The sequence below is a fragment of the Alexandromys fortis genome, unplaced genomic scaffold (genome assembly GCF_014885135.2).
Source record: "Alexandromys fortis isolate MF-2015 unplaced genomic scaffold, M_Fortis_MF-2015_v1.1 scaffold_2_1_26212458, whole genome shotgun sequence".
Lineage (NCBI taxonomy): Eukaryota > Metazoa > Chordata > Mammalia > Rodentia > Cricetidae > Alexandromys > Alexandromys fortis.
The window spans coordinates 4,783,213-4,802,789 of NW_026067930.1; the positions used below are offsets into that span (position 1 = coordinate 4,783,213).

Consider the following 19,577-nt stretch of genomic DNA (forward strand, 5'->3'; position numbering starts at 1 on the left):
ACACAGAGACACAGGATTGGAATCCAGATCTATCTATGTCAAACTGATCTCGAACCCATGGCCTCTCACTTGGAGCTGGAGGGTCTCCCTCCTGCAACACGTCCTGCTGGCAACCATTCTTCCTGTACCACTCTGGGATGGGCAAGGAGGCTGCTACCATGGCATCCTGTGTCCTCTGCTTTAGACACATCTTCCATTTGCACCCATTTGTGTTTTTCCACACGCCCCCACTAGGAGGCGCTGGGGTTAGATCTCTTGACTGTTAATGGCAGGATGATAGGGTTGACATGATCATCCGGGGAGCGCTAGAACACAGACTTCTCCTGTCAGCAAGGAGGCAGGTCATCCTGTGGTTCTCGTGGCAGTGCTTCTGGAACTTCTGCAGTGTCTGTCCAAGTGAAAAGCTGGATCCTGAGTATGAGATTCGGTGCTTGGCTGGCTGCTCGCCTGTGCCTGTGCAACGGGACTGAGGCTTCTGTGTCTCGGGACTGAGGATTCTGTGTCTCAGTGTCTTTATTTTTGAAATGGGGAGGAAATCACGTTAGCAATAATAAATCAGACCTAAAGACAAACACCACATGCTACCTCTCGTATGTGGTATCTAGATTTTATAAAATATCTATGTATATATTACACATATATGAAGATGTGAATGTGTATGTGACATTAAAGTAAGGTGGGCTATTTGGATGAGGAAGGGTCCATCAGGGAGGATGGTGTAGGACCAGAGCACATGTATATATTTATACAATGTCATTATGAAACCTATCATTTTGTATACATGAAAAACTAAACATATACTTTATGGACCTAGCTACAGAGATGAATCAAGTTCACAAGCATGAGATACATAATTTAGAATGTTCTTTGTAGCAGAAGAAACAAGCAAGAGGAACCCTACCTTTTTAGTGCTTATGGATATGTTAGGGTTTCAAGCTTGGCTCCCAAACTTATGCCATGCACAATAAAAATCCTAGTTTATGTAGGCATATGAGAGCAGTCTGCCTCTTCTGAAAGGGTGGTATAGCTCTGGGGGTGTCTCCAAGGGGACAAGACTTCAGTGTGGCCATTGAGGTAAGGTACATATGTGGAGCATTTGCCATAACAGGTCAAACACCGGCATTGCTGGAGGCAGTAGAAACAAATTCAGTGTCCTCATTATTATTTCAAAATGCTGGAAGGGCATGTGGAGCTTCAATAACCTGTAGCTATACAGGTCAGTCGAGATGCTTTAAAACACATCTGAGATTGTTTATAATGAAGAGTGTATGTGTGTATCTGTCTGTCTGTCTCCCCAAGCCCTACCCCACTCACCTAACTATAATCTACTAAAGTCTGTGTAGGAAGAGCGATTTTGTTTTCTAGGGTGGACATATTATTATAGACATTTCCTGGCATAAGCAGAATTGACAGGATTAAGATCACATTTTATTTATTTATTTACTTATTTTTATTTCTTTAAGGGTGAGGCTGGTCCAGCAGGTCCTCCTGGCTTACCTGGAAGTGTAAGTTACTCTGATTCTAATTTTATCTTCTCCTCTGAATTCTCAAGGCAGTGGGATTCCCTCTATGCCCATACTCTTGCATGTGTACATGAGCATACTACACACACACATACACACACAGAGTTTAATTATTAATATGCTCTCATTAGTTCACCATTAGCTAGACCTACTCCTAGCTCTTCCTTCTTTATTCACTTTTTCAACAGAAGCACAGTTACTGTTTATCAGTACTTGAGAGTACACATCCACCTGCTGCATGCAGGGAAGCTGAGATCCGGAGACAAGAAGTCATTTGCTCAGGGTGGGACCACAGTATCATAAGCCAAGCCTAGGGTTCCTCTCCCACGGGAATTCTCAGGGTCTAGAGACAGGCTGTCTAATGCCAGCCTTAGCTTTGCAGTTGGTGGCCTGTTAATATATTCCAATATGTTTTTGCCTGATAGTGAGTGGAGTATTAGATCAGGTACAGCAGTGAACAAGAGCGGCTGTGAAGGGAGAAAGAGATCCCAAGATAATATGATTCTGTTTTGACAACATTCCACTTTTCCCCTATCAGAAAGGAGTAGTCAGAACCTCCTAGCATAGATAGCACAGATGTGGCTCTTGTCTGGCATCTGTAGTTTATAATAATAAACGTAAAATGGCCACTTTTATTATCAGTTATCTTATTCCCAAGAATTCTGCGATGGGCCTAGTTTTGGAATCCTATTTATTTCAATATTTCCTCTGCTTCTTGTGGTTCTGATAGAGACATTGCACGTGACTGTGTTTGCAAGTCCTGACAGAACTGGAGATAAATCCCCCTCTGGCTGAAACCGGATTCTAGCCTTTTCCTTCTACCAGTGCCAGTTTCCTGGGGAAAACAAAATTTCTTGAGGGGTTCATTCAACGTCTTTCTAGAATGTGCTCTCTCCTGCCACAATGGCTACATTTGTCTAAAAACTGTGTGTACATTGTGATGTTGCTTATAAGGATGACACCATAATCTACATGATTATAACATAGTAAGTCCTGGACTTCTCATATCACACAATCCAATTTTATACAATACACACGTAATCACTCACAGACACATAGGCACGCATATCCTCACATACACAAACTTACACAGCCCCGCAGACATATAAGCACACACACATCCGTGCACACACATGAATGCAAATACACTCCTGCAAACACAGAAACACACTTGGCTGTCTTGAGATTTTATGGATGAACACACTAAATAGAGCAAGCTAAGCAGGAAAAATCAGTATATTGGTTGTTGAAGGATTGAGAACAGAGGCTTCCATCCTCTGCACGGATGTCAGTTTCTGACCCTCCATGGTCATCTTGCCCAGATGCTTTCAGGAAGCTCATGCCTCTGTCCTTCAGTTTCCTTACTCATAAAACATGGCAGAGGCACATCTCCATGTGTCAATGGCCAGTGAAATCATCCCTTGGTGCATGGGAGCCACTATCAATCATGTACTTAGGTTTACTAGTTATATACTTCTTGCACTAAATGATGTATTTCCACATCTTTATAGTTGCCCATTCACGTGGGCACTAATGTGTGAACATAACAGTGGTCTAACTGGGAGGAGTCTGGAAGTAGAGACTTGAAGGCCAAGAGAGGAAGCCATTTTTACCTTTTGTGGTGAATCTCCATGTTCCTTTGCCTATTTACTATGTTTCTTGGGGCTTGGCTCTGGGCCAACCTCTGACACACCTCAGGCCTCACAGAGCACTTACAGGCTCCTAGAGGCAGGAAATTAAGGTATATAAATAAGAAAAACGGTCAAGTTATCCCTATTTGTTGATGATGTATTTTACATAAAACATGCTGAAGCTTCCATGGGGAGCTTCTAGAAATGATTGACACTCTAAGTAAAGTGGCAGAATACAAAATTAAGTTAGAAAAACCAATATCTTTTCTATTTATTGGTATCAAACATGCGAAGAGAGAGGTCATGGCCATGCTCCACTCATCTGAAACGATATCCAGGAATAAACCTAACCAAGGTGATGACGGACCTCTACAGTGAAAACTTTAAATATTTGATGAAGGAAGACACTAAAACGCAAAACATCTCCTGTGCTCAGGAACTCATAGAATTAATATGGTTTGATCATCTACCAATTTGCAGATTCAATGCAATCCCAATAAAAAATTACCATGACCTTCTTCACAGAAATAGAATAGAAACCCTAAAATTCAGATGGACATGCAGAAGGCCTCAGACAGCCAAAGAAACCCTGAGCAAAAATGAAGGATGCTGGAGGGATCACTGTCCCAATCTCCAGCTATGTTACAGAGCTATAGTAATACAAACAGCATGTCACTGAGTCAGGCATGTAGAAGAGTGGGTCAGACAGAAGCACCAATGGTGCGAATGCACTCTAATCACAGTTGCAAAAGAGTGCCGCCCAAGAACATCCAGTACAGTTGGTGGATATATTAAGAGAACCCAACGACCTCTTCATTATATTATTTATATAAGTATATAAATTATGTTGGAGTACTAGAGGAGAAAGGGGCATCTATGGGGAAATCAGAGGAGTCCTGGAGACTGGGCCCAAGTTAAAAGAGGAACAGTGTTTCAGGCCCAAGGAATCGTATCTGTGAAAGGATTGAGGGTAGACAGTGCATGGACTCAGTGTAGCCTGGGTGGTGGGGAAGCTGGGGAGTCACTGAAGTCATGACGGTCTCCACTGGCCTCTCCACGAGCCAGTGGCTGGGCCCTCCTCACTAGTCTCCTCTTCATCCCTGTCCCTGGCTAGCACAGGACAGGTTTTAGTACTGGAAACGGATGCAGTGACCTGAATTCAGTGTCCTAGACAGCCTTCTAGTTGTCTGCATGGAGTATTCTATTTTGGCTTTCAGGAGGTGTTTATCCCCCTCTTCCTGATGAGGGCAGAGAAGCTCAAAGATCTTACCCAGAGTCATAGAAGGGTTGGGACCATAGGGCTTTTAAATCACATCCCTCATTAATGTATGCGCACACATGCAGATCATTTAAACAACGCTGGTTCTCTTGGACACATTTAATGACAATAAAAGACACGGGCAAAGCTGGGCACACATATAATCCCACTACCTGCTGGGTAAACACGGGAGGCTCAGTACTTCAAGGTCATTCTTGGCTATTTAGAAAGTTTGAAGCCAGCTTAGACTATGAGATGAAATTCTGTCTCAAGAGTATAAACCCAAAAAGATAACTTTTCTTTGGTGAGGGTAGCCACTAGTAGGCTGTCTATGCCCCAGTGGACAACCTCACGCCACGTATCGATGGGTAGCACTAGTAATACTCAGTGGACCATTCAATTAAGAGGACATGGAGCTGGGAGGGGGGAGGGGGGAATGGATATGACCAAGGTACATGGCATGCATGCATACATTTTTTCAAGAAATATATAAAAAAATCCCGACAACTCCCCCTTCCCCCAAAGACAAATATAAAAAAGGCACTTCAAGGCTGTGCTCTTTGACTTGGCAAATCTCTGAGAGGCAGCAGGGTTTTGACACATGAAATGGAAGACTCCTTTGGTTATTAGCATTCTAACGTGTGTGGTTTCCTTTCCAGCCATCAGTGTTCACACCGCACCCTAGAATGCCAGTAAGTAGCAGTGGACCCTGGATGCAGCCTGTTGCCCCAGCTCATCTGGTGATGGTGCGGGCCATGGGTGAGGGGTGGCCTTGGCCATTCTGTGGATTTGACTCTCAGTCCTTCATGCTCGTTAGACAGCATCAGGGTTTCTAGAACTTGTCCTGGCAAAAATAGGGATAAATTACTACAAGAAACTTGTTCTGATGGCAGGCAGAACAATTATGTCACCTTCTCGGGTCATACATAATTCGGTGGTCAAGAGCATAGGCCATACTCTCTGTCTAGACTCCATTTTTGCTGTGGCCAGAAATGCCGGGAGCTTCAAGACTAGAAATATTGGAGCTGCCAGAATATTCTATGCCAGTGTTGGCCATGAAAAGACCAGCGATGGGAACACTTCAAACCCTTAGGCCCCTGAAGTTGTTTACTCCATAGAGATAATTTCCAGAATATTCCATTCAGACTGCTTGCGGGGTAGAGTTTCAGTGTCTTCCTGCAGGCACTGAGACATTTGACAGAAAGATGGAAGTCAGCTCCATAGCCTGCAGACTGAAGGCCCCTTTCCTCCTTCTTCTATGAAGACTTCCGACAAAGTATTTTCAGGATCTCTTTCTGCTGCTGGCAGCACGGAGGCCAGGAAATTTTATATTTGGCACCACCACTAACAGCAGCAGGAACAGCTGCTCACCCCTCCTTGTTTTAAGACAGGGTCTCACCCTGTAACCTTGATTAATCTGTAACTCACTGTGCAGAACAGGGTGGCTTCAAGTGCTGAGATCTTCCTGCCGCTGCTTCCTGTGTGCTTGGATGAAAGGCCACCATGCCTGGCTCCTCTCCTTCTCTTGTGGCTCCTTGTGGCTCTTCTTTCTCTCACTGTGATACGATCCGTGTTTCACAACACAGGACAGCTGAGAGGGCAGAGTCGAAAGACCCATGGTCCACCAATGCTGTCTCCATTTCTCGAATAAGTCAATGCGACTTCAAAGACACAGATCTCGCATATAATAGAAAGACACCTGGCAGGGAGACACTGAGTCCAATGATGAAGTCATGGAAGGATGAGGAAGGATATTAAGCTTGAACATGAGACAGGAAGAAAGTGCAGGGAGGCATCTCCTTGCTGCCTGGATTTCAGGAGTGGTCAGATGTCTGTCAGCCACAGCAGGTGCCTCTTGTGATGTGTTCGAAGGCTCATCTCCTCCCATACACAAGCAAGGCACCCATCCCATTGCCTCCCTTCCTGCACCCCTCTACCATCTATTAATTGAATACCTGATTCTGAACCTTCCCATTTCCCCCAAACTGGCCACATCCTCCTATTAAGCATCTTTAGCGTCAGGTGCCTCCTCCACGGAGTCTGCTAAGGTTTCAACTCTATGCTTGAGTGGTCTGACCCTCTGACACAGAAGAGACCATCCACGGATACAATGCGGAGCGAGGTCTTTCAAAGCCAGTCTCTTTCTTGAGCGAGACATGGAGAGAGATGTGCCGGGCAGATTCAGTTCTTGACAGACAGAAAAAAAGTGAGGAAACCTTTGCCTCAAAATGCAGAAGAAATATTTTTCTTTAGATGTCATTTCCTCGCTTTGAGCCGAAGAGTGGTGACTGACTTCCTTAAAAGTACACGTTCTGAAGGAAGGACACCAACGGAGGCTCAACATTGGAGACAGGCAGCACACTCACCCCCTTCCTCCTTAGTTGCTCTTCCAGTGGAATAGTCTAGAAAGTGTCTCTACGGAGCAACTATAGACTAGCTTTAATCCCGGGGCACAGTTCGGGGCTCTGTTGCCCTGAAGAAGAGACTCTTGTTCTTAGATCTGAGCAGTAAGTCAGGATCTCTGAACAATGGGAAAGAGAGAGGCCCCCGCTCCCAGATCCAGCCAACAGGAAGAGCATTGGTTGTGATCACCATGGAGGGGGTCCTTGTGTCAATGCTGTGGGGTGTACCCAGTGTGTTGGAAGCATTGGGGGGGTCATTATCGAGTCACCTGTACCATGTGCTTCTAACCAACAGGGAGAGCAAGGGCCAAAAGGAGAAAAGGGTGACCCTGGTAACCCTGGCACCATGGTGAGTAGCTACACCCCCAGATACTGCTCTTCATTCCCCAAGTTACCTGAAGACCAGAAATCCAGGCCTGGCTGGCTCTAGGTCTGCACCCCACCCTGGAGAAATTAGTAAACTGAGTATGTCCCGTATTAGTCCTCAGGACCTTGGTATTATGGCTTCTGTAGATCTCAAATAATAACCATTGCATGGCCCCACACACAGCCCCATCCCAGAATAAGGGTACTGAGCTAGTTCACGAGCACAGTTTTCTCTCATTGCAGGGACCACAGGGTCGTCCTGGAGAACTGGGCCCTCGGGGACCCACTGGACCTCCGGTAAGAGAGCCCTTTCTCCATCTGTTAGTTCCTGGCCCATGCTGCCCCTGGTCGTGTATCCCTTCCTGCCTTACCCACCAGCCTTCTCATTGGACATATTGGGAATTCTTATTAGGGTGGGTATACTGGAGACATGGTTTGTGCTAATCCCCAGAATTAAGGGTCTCAATGCCTTACAAAGTTGTCCCCCAAAGCAACAACCTGGACCAGGCTCTGGGGTGCTGGTTGCCCATGTCCTCCTACTAAAGGGCTGCTGCGGCTGAGGAAAGCTCCCTTAGACTCAGTGTTGTGAAGAGAGGTTGCCCGGAAGCAGGATTCCTCTCGGTGTTGAGTGCATTTTTCAGATGCAGGGAACTGGCTTGTCCTCCCCAGCCATTGATGGGCAGGCGGGTTTAGCAGATGCCTGGTACATATTAACAACTTTCTTTTTTTAGTATGGTTTGGGCTGAGAGGGTGTTTCCTGGCAATTGTTCCGTTATTTTGGGGAGGGGGGAAAGGGACCCTATACAGTTTTGAAAAACCTATTAGTTGTTTAAAACTCTCAAGGTCAGGGCTGTCTAACTCTGTGGAGCTCATTTACGTAATGAGTCAGTGATGGTAAATAGTCGACCTTAGGGGCAGCGGCAGAGATGAGCTGGGCCAGCGAATGGTGACTGTGCCGCACTTGATAGAACCCGTTTTCTGTTCTTTGTTCTGGTGAGTCACTTTTGAGCAGCAGGCTAGTGCTACCCGAGATGCGGCCTCTGACCCACCTCCTTTTATCTCTCCTGCACAGGGAGCCAAGGGACAGGATGGTGCACATGGGCCTCCTGGAGCAGCTGGAAGCCCCGTGAGTCCTCCTGTCTTGCCTTACTCCTGGGGACTTAAGAAGGGGCCCCCGATGAGCATCTTTTCTCTGGCTCACTGCTCTGGACCAACTGGGACGTGACTAAGAAAGAAAATCCCACACTGGTGGGGCAGTCCAGGCATGGGAGGGGGCATTTGAACCTGAAGCCAAATGGGAGCTGTTCTGGTCTGGTCTACACACAATGTTCTTATACACATGTATAGGAGACAGATTTCTTCCTATACATGGATGCAACAAAGGCACAGTCTCAGTACAAGTCCATGCTGTACCTACCTACATGCCCACGAGTGAGAAAATTCTTCAGTGCACATAGAGGACACTCAAAGGACCTTCAGTACACAAAGAGGACCACTCCCAGATGCTTGCCATTCTGAGAATTGTGCCTGGATTCAGATCCACATAGATACACTCTAAAGATAAAGTCCAAGTTACACACATTCTCTCTCTGTCTCTCTTTCTTTCTTTTTTGTGTGCCTCTGTACCTCTGTCTCACTCTGTTTCCTCAGTGCCTTTCTCCATGCCCCCCCCCCTCTCTCTCTCTCTCACACACACACACACACACACACACACACACACACACACACACCAACCCTCAAACACAAAGCAGCAGTCTAGGCATCGTACAGATAGACACTTCTCTGTAGGCACCCACTGAACCCTGAGGCTGCTGCTCCCAGCTTTCCGAATCACATCCACAGATTAGATGTGCTTAGTCGCAGAGAGGCAGGCACTCTTCACGATGACGGCATGGAGCTGTGCTGTGTAGCCAAAGCCCCAGAGCTTAGATGTCACTGTGATCCTGGATGGTGGCAGAGCCAGACTGACCTGACTGGCCTGCCCGAAGTGGTGACCAGTTAGCCAAACAAAGCATCCAGCGACTAGTCTGGTCCAGGGACCACAGACCAAATGTTCTGGCCAGAACATCATTATGTGATCTGGTATTCTGTGACTGTGTCTTAGAGGAGATGGGGCCAGTCATGAATAGTGGCTCGTGTGGATGATACAGAAGGAAAGGTTTTTCCTGCAGCAAGGACAGCCTGCCTTGTTCTCAGCATAGGTAGAGTCGGTTTGGGTAAGGAGGCTAGGAGTGTGCCCTATGAGTTCTGATCGGCACACATGGCCTGTGATGGTGCACAGCACTGAGACCCTAAGCAATCTCTAGTTTTTTGAGCACGCCTTAGTTCCCATTCTTTGACACTGACCCTCCGACATGACCCCAGCCACACCCCCTCTCAGAATCATGACCCAGGTGTCAAGTTCTAATCAAAGTTCACTTCAGGAAATAGTCACCCATCATCCAGTCCAGCACACACGTGCAATGTACACACGGGCTCACACACATGCTCACACTCACTCGTCCACTCCCTCTGTAGACGCTTTTGCTCTGTGGATGGAGCCAGCATCTTCAGCATGGTGTTGTCTTACAGCAGCCTTCTCAGACTCACACAGACCTGTGATCACCTGTGACCCAGTGGCTCATCACAAGCCCGCTCCACCCACCCTCCAAAAGTCCCTTTCTGTCCAACTCATGGCGAGCCACTGCTCAACCTGTCAGCTATCCTCTGTTTGTCCTGCAAGGTTTGTCCATTGTCTGTTAACACCACAGTGTGCCAGGGGCCGCTTCTTCATAACTCAACCTCAACCTCAACAGCTCCCTATGCATAGGGTCAGGCTGGTGGTCACCTAACTTCTTAGGCACGCTGGATGGCTTCCTTCTCTGCCCACCCCTGCCATCTACACTGCCTGTCCCGTGACATCACCTGGTTTGAGGAACTTTGAGAGTCTTCCTGTCTCAGGTTCACTCTACCGCCAAGCCCATTCGCTTGACTCTAACCGGTGGGGATACTGTAGTCTCGATGAGGGACAGTTTAACATCTGTGATAGTCTGGAGGCTGTTCCCACAGTTGAGGGGAAACTGAGTCATACGAGACATTTATGGAGAGTGGCCGGGGTCGGTTATTAGTAGCCAATACAGTTGGCCTTTCTCAATTGTTCCATTTCTGATTAGGGTGCTCCAGGACCTGCGGGACCCCCCGGTGTCAGTGGTCCCCCAGGAAGTTTGGTGAGTATGGCAAAGAGAGGAAGGGTGTCAGAGTGGGTCATGAACCTGCAGGGCCTGTCACGGTTCACTTTCTTATCCTCCTTCCTATTCACATAGAGGTGTGGGCAGCACGGCCTCACAGGAGGGTACACCAGTGTATGAATGAGGGCTACCCAGAACATTACCAACCCAGGGTTCTAGGCAGCAGTACTTCAGCTCCCTGGGTGATAGATGAATTTGGTGAGGGCGGAGAGGCTGTACATTTCACTGATGCTGGAATCAACATCACCATTTGCCTTCAAAGAAATTAGTGAACCCAAAGAAGTCAGAGGTCCCCGATGTCTGTTAGACACCTGGATTCTCACCCAGCTCTCCCAACAGCTGGCATTAAGACTTCGGTCAGTCATTCCTAAGCTCTTTCATCTGAAGAAACGAGGCAGGGTTAGACCAGGCTAGACAGGATCAGATGCGTCTTCTTTCAGGTCGCACATCAGCTGCCGAGATTCCTCCTCTCCCTCTCCCGGATGGCGATCCAAGATGCCTCTTAATAGGCTGGTATTACAATTCAACGCAAGCATTGATTTAGACCTTAATGATTTTCAGTAAATTATACAGTGGCATCTGGTTACACGCTACAGGGAATTTATCCTCTGCATTAGATTAGTCCAGGCTTGTTCCCTAAACCTTCCCAGGTAGCTGTGACTCAGAGGACAGATGCATGACACTTAGAATCTTAATGCATAATATGTTAGTCTATTTCATCCACACAGCAAGCCTCTTAGGTGGACACCATCCCTGACCCGCTTTATACCAGCAGAAACGGAGGCAGGATATGAGTCATGGGGAAGTGGTTGGAGGGGCTCTTTCCTGTATAGTCTTTCCTTTCCCACTGTACATACATAGTCAATACTTTCCTGGCGTTTGGAGAGCACTGTGTCCAGTCATCCACAGGAAAGGGGCAGGATTGTCACCTGAAGTAGCTCCAGGGTGATGGGAGAAGAAACAGAACAACTCTTTAAGTATATATATATATATATATATATATATATATATATATATATATATATGATATTTTGCGTATGTATGGCCGTTTCCTTTCAACACACTGTACCGCCGTGTGCTGGTGCTTGTGGAGGCCAGAAAGGGGCTTCAGGTATCCCCAAAAGTGGAATATGTAGTTGTGAACTACTTTGTAGGTGCTGGGAATTGAACCCAGGTCCGCTGGAAGAGAATCCAGTACTCTTCACCTCTGACCCATCTCCCTAGCTCCAGTGGTCTCATGCTTTGCCCCAAGGTGAGGTAGCTCTGCAGGGTGTCCTAGGTGGGCTCCAGAGTCCTCAGGAGGACTGAGCTCCAGTGGCACGGTGACTGGCCAGCTGTTTCCTCATTGCCATATGTCCTCACTGGTATGTCCACAGAATGTTTATCTGCGAGGTGCTGGGGGAGATCCTACAGACACTGGAAGGGCTGGTCTCTGACACACAGTCAGGTTCTTTTTTTGGTTTGATCTGTCCTCATCTGGTCTGCCTACTCAAAGACTAAGGGTTTAAGGGGCAAGCACTGGTCAGACCATATCTATTCTCAAAGTTTTGATGTACAAGGTCCACCACCAGACTCAGGCAAGGAGATGGGCATTAGTGAGTTTAAGACAGGATGGGAATCGTGAGCAGAAGTGAAAGGGGCCTGGTGACATACCCCAGGGGCTAATGTCCTTTAAAAACTGACCATGTGAACACCTTCCTTTTTCCAGGGTCCCCCTGGCCTCAGAGGTGCCCCTGGGAAAGACGGGGCGCGTGGGGAGAAGGTAAGAGCCATGCAGATTGCAGAAAGGTGCTCACGCTGCTCAGGGCTGGCCTGGGGCCCAGGCACAAGAGGGACTGTGTGAGAGAGACAGGGTGGGGAGGGGAAGGAATGGGACATCTCACTGTCACAGCTTGTCCTGGGGTCAGAATAGTGTCTCCCTTACAGATGCCAGCAGAGCTCCGAGGGACATTGTATGTCCTTTATCTCATAGCTGGTGAGCAGCCGCACCGGATCTCACTGTACATCCCACATTCACTGAGCACCGTGGTTGCCAGGGAACCCTCCCCAAGCCTGGGAAAGCGTTTTGTGTCTTAGACAGAAGAAGGAAACAAGATCCTGCTTCCTATCATTGGAAATTGCCTCCAGGTCTGGGAGGAGCAAGGCACCCTCTGCCGTCCTGCTGCTCATTGCTCTGACATGACCATAGGCTTCAGGAAGGTGCTCATGTCTTAGCGATGCTGAGTTAGAGCTTGGGAAACCCACAGTGCTCATCAGTGCCCAAGGGAGATAGAGAGTTTTAGATTCACTAGCGGCTGGTTCAGGGTCCTGGTTGTGTGACTCTAAACGAGGGTGACAACAGTGATTATCAGTAGGGACAGTCTCACCTCCTCCGAACTTTTGGTTGTCCTCCCACCACGGGGAGGGGTGCAGCCGGCATAGTCTACACAGAACAGGATTCTGTCTTAACTATCACAGAGCACATTGAAGGATGCTGTCTGTCCTCGACCCTCCCAACATGCACGATTCAGCCATCCTCGGTGTCAGCAGGACCAAGGCTGAGAAACCATCACTAGCAAATGGCATTCTCACTGCATTACGTTTCAGTTTGCTCGGCTGTCAAATGAGGAGGGTAGTAGAAACATGGGGGCCAAGCTTATGGACATCACTCCAAGGACTGGGGCTAGGGGCATGGCCTTGAGAGAGGACGTGTGACAAGAACATGATGGTGTGTCTTGTTCCCTTTACACATAAGGTGTCCTTTCTCCAGATGTCCCATCTACAGAAGTCTACACAGTTGCCCAAATATGGCTTGTATTCTAGATAGAGGCTCACTCTGTGGCTCATGCTAGGCTTGAACTCACTCTATAGCTTGGGCTAGCCTCTAACCCATGGTGGTCCCCTTGCCTCAGACTCCCGAGTGCCAGGATTAAAGGCGAGAGTCCATCAAATTGATCCCTTCTAGGTGTTTCTCCTGGAGACTGTTAAAGACGTGATTTATTTTTATTTTTATTTTTTTTTGCTGAAAGTTTAACAGGAGTGAGTGTACTTTTTATTTTAGGAAAAGATTTGGTTTTAAAATAAAAATTTCAGGAAGAAAAAATATTCTCGAGGAAAGAGCAAACTGTAGAAAATATCTTTGATTTGTGGTCTATTGATCACAACCTTAATAATAATCCCTGGTGGTGTGGGTACAGTGTGTGTGTGTGTGTGTGTGTGTGTGTGTGTGTGTGTGTGTGTGTGTGTGTGTGTGTTGGATTTTGGAAACAGAGTCTCCCTATGTAGTCCACGGATGCCTGGAACTTTCTGTGTCAACCAGGCTGGTGTACAACTTGCAGTAATTCTCCCTTTCTCCCTGCCTCTAATTACCAAGTGCTGGAATTATAAATGTATACCATAATACCTTGCTGGTGCTTAAAAAAAAACCTTAAGTTGCAGAAATAAGAGAACACCTAACTTAAAAATGGATAAATCTTAATTGTATTTCCTGTGTGCTGTTGACCCATTTGACCTCTAGGGGGAGCCAAACATTTCTTAACTGATCAGAAACAACATAAAGGTTTTTGAGTCAGGCCTGGTGCTTGGAAGGGTCCAGACTTAGGCAAAACGCCAAAATTCCTGAAATCATAGTCTACTCTTTAGTATGTTCTGTGTCTGGCCTGGGGAGCTGATAAAGATGATCCTGCTCTCTAGGCTTGAAGAGACCCCCTCCATCACCTGCTTGCAGAAGGGATAGGCACAGGCTACATGAAACTTGGCGGAGGCTCTGCCCAGTAAAGGACTTTAGCACGTAAATGTGGATGGAGCTGTGGGGGGAGCAGAGTTCAACTTTTGACAGCCTATTGGGCAGTCTGTCTTCTGATGCCCCAGAGGGACACGTCTTTTAAAGTTCTCCAGGCAGCTCTGAAGCCTCCACGCAGACTCAGGCTGACTCGCCATTGCTAAGCTGAGTTCTGTGTTCTGCTGATGCCAATCAAGGTTCTCTTTTCTCCCCAGGGAGCAACAGGGGAGGAAGGCAGCCCGGGGCCAGCTGGTCCACGGGGTGATCCCGGTGCTCCTGGCCTCCCTGGGTCACCTGGAAAAGGGAAGGACGGGGAGCCGGTAAGTGGCAGGCAGCGCTCTGAGCATTGGGAAGCCAGGCTAGTTGGGGGTGGAAGGAGCAAGGAAAGAGCCAAGCAAAGGCTCATTTTAGCAAGTGAATAACCAGAGCTGACGAAGTGGACCTGGGTGGGAAGGGGAGCTGTAAGGCTCGGGATGTCCCCTGACCCAGGGACACAGTCCTGTCAACCAGCATGCTTAATAATAATCAAGTAAAAACACACATAACACGGTACTTCCATTGCTAGTTTTTACTAACTTTGTGAATTATTGCTGAAATCCATGACTTAATCCTCTCAGCCTGTGGTTGACCACAGGAAGCTGGAGCCTTGGAAGTGAAACCACAGATGGGCCTGTGTGGCAGTAGCCAGGCACACATGGAGCTCTGGTTGCTTGCTCTGGATCCAGGGGGGAGCCAGTCATGCAAATGAGTTTCAAATTATCCAGCGGTCATAGCGCGCGTGCACACACACACAGACGCACACACAGACACACACACAGAAGGGTTTCTCCATTCATGCTGGGCTCCTCTAGCCAAAAATAGACCTGGATTTCAAGCGTGTTCATGAGTGCCTTTTAGGCCACGCTCATTAGCTGGAAACGGAAGCCCCTCCCCTGTGCTACCCCAGGTCTCTGTAGTGTGATAAAGAAGAAGGAGATTAAGCTTTGAGGTCATGGGGTCAGCTGAGCCTGGCTTTTGGGAGCCCTTAGCATGAAGATCGTAAGAGATAAAACACACTAGGGGATAGAGGGGCTTGTTTTTGTCCACATGGGGCAGGAAGCGTCAGAGTCAGAAATCTTACCCAGGCCCTATGACTGAGTGTCCTCACCTTGCAGTGACAATCCCCTTTGAAGCTGTTCTTCTACTCCTGCTCCAGCAGAGGGCAGGCAGCCTGGTATGTGGTGAGGGCTTCCTCTCTCATGGGTCCTTGGTGTTCATTTCAACAGGGACTCCGTGGACCACCTGGGTTACCTGGCCCCTTAGGAACCAAGGTAAGTGCTTGTCCCAGCAAATTGGAGATGGTACGTATGCCACTTGGAGAGTGGGGGCCTTCTAATTATATGCATCTCTGGTCACCTCAGCCATTCCCATATTTCTCATTCTGAGACTCGAAGTGATGTCCACAGCAGGGCTTCATATGGGCTAATTAAAAGACGCTGCTGGCTTTTACCTGGCCAAGCCACGGTCCGAGTCTTCTCTTGTTACTGGTGAAATTTGGGTAGTAGATGATCCCCAAACTTTAACATAATTCTAATGGGAGTCTAGGTGTCTGGTGTGTGTTTGGGGGGCAGGGGAAGGGGGTGCTGGTCTAAACAGCCCAGCAGTATCCCAACACTGCTTTCTTTCCCCAAGCAATGACATAAACGGTGGGGAGGGGGAGGGAGTGGAGAAACTGCAGGGAGAGTTTTATGGGCCAGCGCTGGAAATCGGTTCCTGTGTCCATCCACTAAATCCTAGTGACATTCATGACAAAGGAAAGCCAGAGAATGTCACCTAGTTGGGCACCAAAGAGGAAGAAGGAAATGGACGAATACCAGCCAAACTCTCCCTCAATTCATCAGCAACCATGGGCCTACAAAGACAATATCCCCCTGAGCAAGCAGGGGATTGCCCCAAGGTCTTTCTGTATAAATCCTTCATTCATTTTTCAAGCTTGCCTGGATGACCAGTGCCTTATTATTTCTACTGTGGCACATCTATAGGGTGGACTGTAGGACATTCCTGGGCCTCTGCGAGCTCATGGCTTGGGGAATATACGGATGTGTAAACTGCAGAAGCAGGCAGGTGTTGGAGAGGGGGTGTGAGGCCCGAGTAGTTCAGAAAGGCTCTTTTTTTTCTTTTTCTTTTTATTCTTTGTGTCTTTCACATCATATCTCTTGATCCCACTCATCTCCTCGTCCCTTCATATCCACCCTTTGCTCTTGTAACCTCCCCTTCCCCACAGTGAAACAAAATTTAAGAGAAAAAAAAAAGAAAGAAAATTTCATCATGCATGCTGTAATGTGGCCCAGTGAGTCACACCATATATCCTTTTTGTCCATATATCCTTACTGGAGCTGCTGAGAGCCATGGATAGTTCTCCCACACTAACGACCTCGGGGCCAGCTCTCCAACTGCCACAGTCAGCCAGGAGCAGGGTTGAGGGTGGTTCTCTTCCTTGCCCCTACCATCGTATGGCAGATGAGAGGTGGGGTCACATTCTCCAAGCTCACCCTCCGGTTCACCCACACCCCTGTCAGCAGGGTCAACTCTACTGTGCAGCTAAGGCCAAGTGCAGGGCCTCTTTCCTGATCCCTGCAACCGGTAAGGGGGTGGGACCTTCTCTCCCTCACCCATGCTGCCTCATAACGGACAAGTAGTGGGGAGAGCTCTCCCACGCTCATGCCTTTGAGGCTGGCTCACCTGCCCCTACCAACAGGGTCGGCTCTACTGTGCTGCCCAGGTGGGTTGTAGGGCCTGCTCTCCAGAGTGCTGCAGCTGATGGAGGGCGGGCCAACACAGAGAGGCTCTTAACCTGGTTTGGTTGTAAGTGGCTTCTTGGAGAGTGAGGCCCTTGTCCTCCTTTGAAACTGCGTGCGGCAGCTGGTGTGGGATGAAGGAAGTGCTGCTGTAGGCCTTGGCAAGAGGGTTGAACACGGAGGGGACACCGAGGCACGGGGTGCAGCAAATTTAACTATAGGTATACCCACACACAGTGAGAATTATGACACCGACTCAGATACACGGACTTGAGAGGATGTGGGCCAGAGTCATACTCGCTAATGCTCGGATATTTGGCTTTAATGGGATATGCATATTTAAATTACATAAAGATGCTATTGCAAAATCACTTCTTACCACTTGTGCCTATTTATAAAAATGGTTTCTTTAAAAGGAACTTCTTGCTAGGAGTGGTGGTACATGCCTGTAATGCAAGAACTTAAGAGGCAGAGATAGGATTAGGAGAATTTGGGGTCTGGGGCTAGACTGGGTCATTAGGTTGGGTCCAGACTACCCTGGGCTACAGAGTAAGGGTCTCTCTCAATGAAAAAAAAGAATACCCTAAAACCATGGAGAACATGTTCATGGTTTTGTTGTTCCCCGAGTCACCAGCTAGTACTTTCTGAACACACTGCCTCCAATCCCAGATGGTATCTTAAGCTTCCATATATGCTGCAGTGACTGGCAGTTTTATTCCCAGCCCTAGAGACCACCTCCTGAGAGGAGACCATTACCATTTTTTCCTTTGATTTCACAACTTTTGGGATCTCAGCAAAAAACAAAGAAACAAACAAAAAGCCTACAGAATAAATTGAATGTAAAGTTACGCGTGAAAAGTTCATCAAACTAATTTCTAGCATAAGGAAGTTCGAGGTGTTGAGGTTCCATAGATGTTAACAGCAGCAAAACATAGGTTTCAGCTTCATACTTTCCTCCTAGTCAAGCAGGTTATCTCTGTAACTACCCTAAACCTTCAGGAATTGAGACTGTAGTAGACTAATTTGCTTTGCAGTATGGTCATTTGATTGCATTACCAATGATCAAACATTTCCCTAAATGGGGGAATTAATGTGGTAGGAGTCTATCTATATGGTAGGAGTATGTCATCTGCGTATTTTCTGGGGCAATGTCAGCATTGTCTAAGGGAGTCTCTCTGTCATTGGTGAGTCCTGTCCCGATTCTCCTTCAGTGCCCAAGCATTCTGACCCTTCCGTCCTAAGAAGAACCTTCAGGCCCCAGAGGACACTGGTAACCTTTTAGAAGCAAAAACAGGGTATCAGAAGTGGCTGAGAAGTAAATGGCTTGACTTGACTCATTTTCTACCACAATCACATATAACCTTTATCTAACAGTAGGAGGCACTTAATTCCTTTTATTCTGCAGTTGTATCTTAGGATCGTAACAATAGAGCCGTAAAATACATTGCTTTCTTTCTTCCAGGAAGAGTGGGGGTGGGGTGGGAGGTTAGGTTACCATAGCCATAAGAAATAGTTCCCTAGTGCAGGGCTTGCCACCAATATCTGTGCAAAAAAAAAAATGCATCGGTATCCTGTGGTTTCAGCTTTCCTGCTGCAGCAGGATGTTGTTGAGCTAGGTAGCCTGTATCTGATCTATGCACACACTGTAGCTTGTTGGAGAAGTCTTGTGGGAACCAGTGAAAGCATCAGCCACTATAGAAGGCAGGCTCAGAATCCTGAGCATTTTCAACACCGTGGGGGCTCAGGCTAAGTCATGCTGTCCCTGCACCAACAGTTCCCCTTAAATGTCCACTCATCACACCGTTGATGGACAAATGTGTAAGGTACTGTGTTTGAGGAATAAGGGTTCCCACTTTGAAGGCGTTTAGAACATAAGTCGAAATTCAAGGACATCTTTATTTGGAGATGGATTGCTCAGGGAGACCGCAGAAGAGGGGATGCAAGGGAGAAGGGAAGGAAAGAGATGGAGAGAGCTCTTCAGCCCTGTCCCAGGTATGGAAAAGGCATACCTCTTGGTATTAATGGAGGAAGCGATCTAGAAGTTTCCTTCAGCACATCTCAGTGCGTCCCGGTTGGTGGTAATACAGGCAGCTCAGTGAGGAACGCTTGCTTCCTGCAAAGTGAGCATGTTTGGACTTTATAGGGAACCTACTGTGATTCCAGCTCAACTGTCTCAAGGTAGAAAGCAAAGGGCTTTAGCTTTCTGAGACTGTTACTTTCCTGTTTGAAGAGGTAAAGAATATTTGACACTAAAAGGGCTCCTTGGGAGAGAAATGATCTTATGTCACAGAGCCGTTGTTCGATAACTTCTATCTTTTTGCAGAACCCCAAACTTATTCACATATTCCTCTCTGGAGTGTAGGTCCCAGATGCTAGCTTTTGGGCTCTGCTCCCTCTTATCTACTGGTCCTCTTGCTCTTGGTGGCAGAATGCTAGGTTTATTTTTGTGTCCTTTGGGGGCCATTTTCTGAAAGTGTCCTTCCATTAAGCTGGGAAGTGGTTTCTTGAGGGAATTTTTAGCATCACAATAGGCTATAGGCACAGATGGGGCCAGATCTGGCCATTGTGCAGAAAAATCAATCATGGACTCGCTGCTGCTAAGTTGGGTCAGAAATATGCTAAGCATGGTCTAT

The 19,577-nt window shown here is 47.5% G+C and overlaps 1 protein-coding gene across 1 annotated transcript in view; it reads left to right on the forward strand.

Annotated features, from left to right (window-relative positions):
* Col22a1 (collagen type XXII alpha 1 chain) overlaps positions 1–19,577 on the forward strand; it is a 213,363-nt gene that overhangs the window by 103,469 nt on the left and 90,317 nt on the right. Inside the window, exons 30-38 of the mRNA XM_050144864.1 lie at positions 1,464–1,505; positions 5,072–5,104; positions 7,110–7,163; positions 7,424–7,477; positions 8,253–8,306; positions 10,333–10,386; positions 12,116–12,169; positions 14,383–14,487; positions 15,433–15,477. Coding sequence (XP_050000821.1) covers positions 1,464–1,505; positions 5,072–5,104; positions 7,110–7,163; positions 7,424–7,477; positions 8,253–8,306; positions 10,333–10,386; positions 12,116–12,169; positions 14,383–14,487; positions 15,433–15,477 — 495 coding nt within the window. The remainder of the gene's footprint in view (positions 1–1,463; positions 1,506–5,071; positions 5,105–7,109; positions 7,164–7,423; positions 7,478–8,252; positions 8,307–10,332; positions 10,387–12,115; positions 12,170–14,382; positions 14,488–15,432; positions 15,478–19,577) is intronic.